Source organism: Rhododendron vialii, chromosome 12a (assembly GCF_030253575.1).
Source record: "Rhododendron vialii isolate Sample 1 chromosome 12a, ASM3025357v1".
NCBI classification, from domain to species: domain Eukaryota; kingdom Viridiplantae; phylum Streptophyta; class Magnoliopsida; order Ericales; family Ericaceae; genus Rhododendron; species Rhododendron vialii.
In genome coordinates this window covers 18450324-18457504 of record NC_080568.1, presented here as the reverse complement: position 1 = coordinate 18457504, position 7181 = coordinate 18450324, and the positions used below count along the sequence as shown (strand labels likewise).

The 7181-nt window shown below is 38.6% G+C and overlaps 1 protein-coding gene across 2 annotated transcripts; it reads right to left on the bottom strand.

The window, feature by feature from the left end:
* Window positions 1–3291: 3291 nt before the first annotated feature.
* On the bottom strand, window positions 3292–6867 carry LOC131310051 (uncharacterized). Of its 2 annotated transcripts, none has more exons than XM_058336847.1 (3): window positions 6723–6867; window positions 6278–6592; window positions 3292–3642 (listed from the first exon to the last, which is right to left on the bottom strand). In XM_058336847.1, exon 2 carries the CDS (start codon window positions 6568–6570, stop codon window positions 6280–6282), a length of 291 nt encoding a protein of 96 aa, XP_058192830.1. In that variant the 5' UTR covers window positions 6571–6592; window positions 6723–6867; the 3' UTR covers window positions 3292–3642; window positions 6278–6279. The 2 variants fall into 2 exon arrangements, with proteins under 2 accessions (XP_058192830.1, XP_058192831.1); XM_058336848.1 differs by having other exon boundaries at window positions 6278–6580; window positions 6723–6846.
* Window positions 6868–7181: the final 314 nt, after the last annotated feature.

Genomic DNA, 7181 nt, shown 5'->3' with positions numbered 1-7181 from the left:
TAATCTTATATATTTAAGAACCCTTAGCGGAACAAGAGTGGATACAGAAATCCAACTCAAAGAACCTCGAATCAGCAGCTACACCACTGCTCAAACTATCTAATCCCACACATCAAAGACGACCTTGTTTGGCATCCCAAATACGTTCACATTCATGATCCATAATTTTCAAAAAAATCTCATTTGCAAATTCTCCAGTCAAGCGGCCAATACCATGTAACAACAAATGCAGCACAATAGGTTGAAAAAGTAGCAGCTGTTCTAGGAAAAAAAATGAAGAAAATATTGTAGAAACAAACAACCCCTAGGATAAGAAAAAAACAAAAACAAATGTGAATCTGTGGAGGCTGTGCTCCACGGAAACACGGCGTAAGGTTCGGAATCGACATGCGGCGGAGGTGGGTGGCCGAAGGGAGATGCGGCAACGGAGGCGGTGGAGGGGGAGAGAGGGCTTAGGGCGTCGTATAAGAAGTCCTCGACTTCCATTGGAGTAGAATCCAAGCGATTCGACACGCGTTGCGTCAAACCGTTTTACTATTGAGTGGTCGGAGAAGAAGGTTTACATGGGTAGGGGTCAAACGGGTCAGTTTTGTTCTCCACACTTTTCTCCGGCGGCAACGAGAAAGGGAGAGAGAGAGAGGAGGCTCCTCCAGATTTGTTTTTGTCTAGGGTTTCTCTCCATATGACAGTTTATATAGGAGAACATTTTTGTCTTGGTTTAATTTCTTTTTTAAAGGGAAAATGATAGCCAATGACGTGTTTTGATAATTAATACTCGTCAAGAACATTTTCAACATTAACAAATGTTCTTAGCTTGTACATAGCGGGTATTAATTATCAAAACACGTCATGGGTCGTCATTTTCCCTTTTTTAAAAGAAGTGGATTTAAGGCCTTACTAAACTATATTAGTGGACTAGAGGGGTTACAAACATTAGAAGTGGACCAACTGGGTTACAAGTTCTCTATAGTGGACCCTAGACAAATTTTTTATTCAAGATAAATACCAAAACTATTAACCAGAACTGTGTTCACTTTGTATTTCTAGATCTAACCTTTTCTCTTTACACACAGTCTCCACTAAATTTTTTTTAATTGTTACTCTCATTTATATTTCTCTATAACCAATCATTACCCAAAAACAACCCTCAAAACCCAAAATCAATCCAAACCAAACAAAGCCACGTGATATACTAGGGAAACAAAACAATTGCAGGTTCTTATATCGTGCACAACTGTAACTAAAATCGGGTAAATTACAGAAATAGTCCCTTTAGCTTGCTCTTTATCTCAACTGGTCCCTCCATTTTCAATTGGCTCAACATTGACCTTCAATTTTTAGATTTGGTGCCATTCTCGTGCAATGGATAACAGAAGTTCGATTTTTTAACGGAAAGTCACCGTCATTCCTCATTTGATCATTGTAGATGGGCATTTTAGATATTTTTATTTCATGACTTAACTCATTACCAGCCCACCAATTAACTCATTCCCGTTTTTGTCTCCTTTTGGTTTGAGACTTCCCTGTCTCTGTTAAGCACACAAATCTCTTCTCCTCGTTACCACTTTGACATCCCCACCAACTTTGTCTCTTAATCCAAATCCTTGATTTCGGGCGGTGTGCTCCAACAGGTTCAGTTGTGATGTTGGATATAGCGGCAGTATGATTTCAACCTGGTGGGTGGCAATTGATTGGGGTGCGATTTTTCAGTGGAGGATGAGGGGTTTTCAGGGTTGCTTGAATGGCTATAATTTTCTTATTAAAGCATGAATAAGTATTGTATACATATACATAAATACACTGTATAACTTACGCCGAGAGTCTACCACTTGCATAGCAACTACATCTACAAAAACTACTAAAAAAGAGAACAAAATGGAGTGCGGGTTTTAGCAATTCTAATGAGGGCACAAGGAATGGCGGCTAATAGTTGAGGTGGTGGGATGGGATGTGGTTGTGGCTTTATGAGTTGTAGCATTCCCGGAAGTATAGGAAACAAGTACATATTGATGGCACTTAGTTGAAGGTGGGTCTATCTGTGGTACTGGACTTAATTATGGACTTAATTATGGGGGTGGAAGAGGATGAAAAAACAGAGAATAAGAAAGGAGGAAAAGGCTAGTTGTGCTCGCTGAGTGAGTACAATAAATTTGATCATTTTGCCCCTAAGAAATGGTCATACAACTTGCACATGGTCTTCTTTTGTTACAAACGTGACCACTGTTTTTTATTGGACTAAATTGACATGTATCTGTAACTTCAAGGTTAAAATTGGGCCAGTTAGAAGTGGAGGGACCATATTGAGACAATGGTAAAATTACAGGGACCATTTCTGTAAAACGCACAAAAAATTAAGTAAATTTTAAAAGTTCAGAATGGTCCATAACTAGAGAAATCTAGATTGGGGTTCCCACATCCGAAGCTTGCAACAAATTGGACACCCAATACCCTGGAAATCTGCTGAGTTTTCCACTCTTCAAGCTACTTTAACCATTTTCAAGATCCAGATTCTACACTTTTCCTTTCTTTCGACGATAGATTGTACGAAAGGTGCTAGAACTATATTCACTCCGTTTGGTTCAACAATTTGAGAGTTACTTTTAACTCTCGGCACAGTTTCCAATAAATCTCTCTCTATTTCTCTCCACTCATTACCACTCCAACTCTCAAAAATAACTTTCTAAAATGTAAACCAAACAAAGATTGTGACACTCAGTCCCATGCCACCCCTCTCCAAGGAACAGTACTAAAAATATGTGAAAGAAAAGTAAGTACAAATCTGCGGCTGCATCTGCATATTTGTCAGCAGGGCCAATTTCAATCTTGATAAGCGGGGATCTACCAACGACAAAGGCAATTGAGAAAACGACCTTTTTTTCTACAAATTGAGAAAAGAACCCACTTCTAAGGTAGGTTGGAATCTAAAAGTCATGCTGACTAGTGACTGCTGGTTGTACATAGTTGTTGCTTATAGCTAGCTCAAAACTCACGTAGAGGTGGTAAATACGCAGCATTTACCCATGCTTGATGCTACAATGGCGGGGGCAGATAACACTGCTATCGCTCCATGTCCCAACCTTTAGTTCTTGATTGTAATTGAATTCAAATACATGAATGCAAAATCAAATTAAACTAAACAGTACGACTCAAAAACCGTGACCCCTCTGCTTTATGTTAAAAGGCATGCCAATGTTACGAGGTACAACTTGCTACAGAGCAATGTATGATACAGTATGTTCCCTGTTTTGTATTTTGACTAGTGATGCAGGATGCTCAAATTTCCGTCATACATATTTAAAACTGCCATTCCAGCAGGTTTAGTATTTCCTCAATCATTAAGCACAAATAACCCACAGTAAGAACCCACACAAACTATCCATGTCCACGTATTACACATTATTGTTGATAAGAAGAAAGTGCGTCTGAAAAGCAACAAAGCAACATTAACGAGTGTTCCCCAAATACCAGCAGATGCATTAAGCTCAAAGGGTCTTTATTCAAACACAAAAACAATACTCAAATATATGCGGCCATTACAAACGTCTCGTCACATAACTCACATTACCAACAGATCAAGATGAAATCAATTGTTGCAACCTTCCGTCCTCACGGGCAGCTCACAATGAACGGCTACAAAGATTCCTGCAAGAATGGAACAAGTTTCTTGAAAACTATATTTCTCTTTCTGCACGGGAAGAATCTTTCTAAAGAATCATCTCAATTTTCATAGTTGAGGAACATTTAGAAGTATCTGACTGAAAGCCAGATACAATCTATCTTGGAGCTAAAGATATTGCCTGGCAACTTAGTTTCTTCTATTTCCAAAGGATACCGATGATTGGTACATTCAATTTTTTAGAGACTCGATATCGAAGTTTGTTATCATGCTACATTTTGATGAAGACTACGGTTCAAGGAATTAATATGATATCACCCCTGGGAAACAGACCATCTTCTCAATGGTCTGTCAGAGATTGCATTAGGAGAAAAATATACCATTGCTCCTCCTCTTGCATTAAGTTAAGTTTTGCAATAGACGAGAAAAGAAAAAGACTGAAACCAAACTTCATCACAATTGAGTATGGATCTGACTAGGAAATACGATCCCACGTTGCTTGGGTATGGAATGGGTGATAACTCAATATAATGTTGTGACCTCTCCACCTAATACCTTAGGCTTTTGGAGTGGATATAAGATTTTCACATAGTATCAAAGCGGGGCCCATTCCACCCCACTTTCTAGAAATTCATAATCCACACTTCAAGATGACAGACCCAACAAAAAAGCTGCATGACGATACACCCAAAAGAGGCTACATCTACACGTGACAAATCTCAAAAACGGGGTACGCATGAGGGGGAATGTTAAGAAAATACAATCTCATATTACTTGGAAATGAAATAAGTGATCATTTAATATAATGCTGGGGCCTCTCCACCTAATAGCTTATGCTTTTGGGTTGGATGTAAAGTTTTCACAAGATCCATGACTATCTCAGTTTGAATGTGTCTAACATCAGAGGGCATTTCTGTTGGCAATTGGGAAAACAACCTAATCACCATGGATTGGTGAATATATTTTTAAAATGTGAAGGCCATGGGCTTCATCTTGCATGACATGTGCAAGGAGTGAAACCATTGATGCAATCCATAATAACGGGCATGAGAATTTTGCTAATTTTAGAAGGTTGGAAGTCATGGATTATAGGGTGCATTCCATGAGTCTTATATGAGTCTACTAAGTTACATGAATTTGCACTTAGATAAATTTAATCACATGTCGCTATTCGTTGAAAGCATTCAATAGGTTCATTCGATCACATTACTGCCATAGTTTCTACGCAATGTGTGCATCCATAACTAGGTTCATCCATCTCATGAATGATAATGTAATAAGTCCAGCAGCTTTAAGCTTCCAAGATTGTGTGATGCAATCATATTCTTTCATGTAATGCTAAAGAGGCCCTAGCTGTGATGCCTAAGGTTTTATCTCGGTGTAACTGTGTAAGGCCTAGACTTCTTTTCTCTATCTACTGTTCACATACACCTTTGCAGCCCCAAAACAGGGTTTTTTTTTTTTATTTTTTATTATCCTTAACCCTATTTCATTCTGTCCAACATCAACAAGTGTCCCGTACTTAAATATAAACATCTTCACAAATGAAAAAAAGAATCATTTTCAAGGTCTTCAAAAGTTAAAAGATCCTATATACAAAATTTTTAGACACCACCACAGAAGTCGGTTCCCTAAATGGTATTATGATAACACCACATGACCTGTTGCTGCCCTTAAAGAGCATTAGGCAAACAACTCGACGACATTCACAGGGTAGCAATGCCACGTCGACAACATGTTTCATGATCCGTTACCATGTGATTATCCAGACGGTAGGCCAAACACGACTGGCAAATCCATCCTCAGTTGTGCCCATATTATACACTAGGTACCGTAATAGGTAGCTCATTCACACTTGGTATCATAACCAAGTTGTGGGAAAAGGTAACTATGTTGTATATTCCATTCCAGGTTCACTATCCATGTGCATGTCGGCAATGTCGCACCAGAATGGAGTTTATTACTGTTTACAATAAAATGTAGTGAACGAGATCCACGTAGTAACAAAATATAGTTTACTTACTTACAAGAGCAAAAAAGTTTACTTTGCAATACTTTGCAATCTCATGTAGAAGTATTGACATATTTTCCATGAAAGTATTGCCGGTATTTAAAACGTCAACGGCAGCTTAAATGGATAGAATTTTTATGAACTACTTGCAAAGTAGCAGTAGAGAATATTTAACCTTTTCTCCATACTGCAAATTATTAGGCCACTACTTGCCTTTCTATTCTTGTATAGTCCTTATAAGCCATGTTATCATCTATGGCTTACAAACCTTGATTGGTACATAGCACGTTCACCATAAACGCAAGCTATCATAATTGTGACCACAGACTAAATCAAAGGCACATAACAAAGGAATAACAACACCAACACGAAAATTCAACAAAATCTAAGCTTCTGAATACCATATAGCTACAGAAAAAAAGCACCAAATGGACAACTCAAAAAACAACATTCCCGAATTTCAAACAATTTGTACACACACACATGCCTAGCTTAAATCTCCACTCTACATACAGTATGTCTCTGCTTTTGTTAACTACGATGCACATGAGCCACATACATGCCTCCGAATACATTTGTGTCTGGATATATTTGTGTCCCTAGACATTTGGATAAAAAAAAGTACAGTATGTCAAAAATACAAAGCTTACAATTATTTGGAGGTGGAAGTGGAGGTGCCATAGGCATCATCTTGAAGCAGGTCATCGTAGGGATCGCGACGGCCAGGGACCTGGCTGATCTGAGGGTCCCAGAAAAGCTGAGCGTTGTGGCGATCGAACGTCCAGAAACCGTAGGGACGTAGAGGAAGGCTCCACATCTCCTTGGTCTTTTTGCACCGATCCTTCAACGTGTACAGATGCTCCCTGAACTTTCGATCTCTCTCCCTCGGGTCCTCCATCATCCTCAGTATCAAGTTCTCAGCGAACTCCATTATGAACCCCATCCCTAATCGCCTGATATAAGCCCTATAAGGTATCAAATTCAAACCCTAGCTTTAGAATTGAAATCGAAAATGGTTTTGGAGACGCAATTGACGTGGAAATTCAAGCGGAACTTACCAAAGGTAGTAAGAGATCGATCGAACAGAAAGATTACCTGTTTCGATTTCGAGACTTGTGAGAAACTGCAAGTTGGACGTGCACTGAGAACAGTGGAAGAAGAAGAATAGCGTGCTTTTGATATAGTAGAAGAGAAGATAGATAGATAAGGGATCTGGGCTGCGGCCCACAAGGTTGAAGTAAGTGGGCTTTATACCGTCTTCTTTCGGTTTAGATCAATTTGGGCTTTTAAATCTCCAGAACAGAACTTGGGGACGGAAAATGACTGAAACCCGCCCATTAAAAAAGGCCCCCAAATATTGAGGCCGGTAATATAGGAGTATTGAGTCTGATTATTTTTTATTCTTATTCAATTTTTTTTCGTATTTTTTAGTTTTGCAATGAATTTTTTTTGGATTATTGATTCATTTCAACGAGGGAAACCTATATATCTAAAAATTTTACTAAAAACAAATATAATTCAAATAGACGGACTTTTTAAATTATTTTTGTCTCC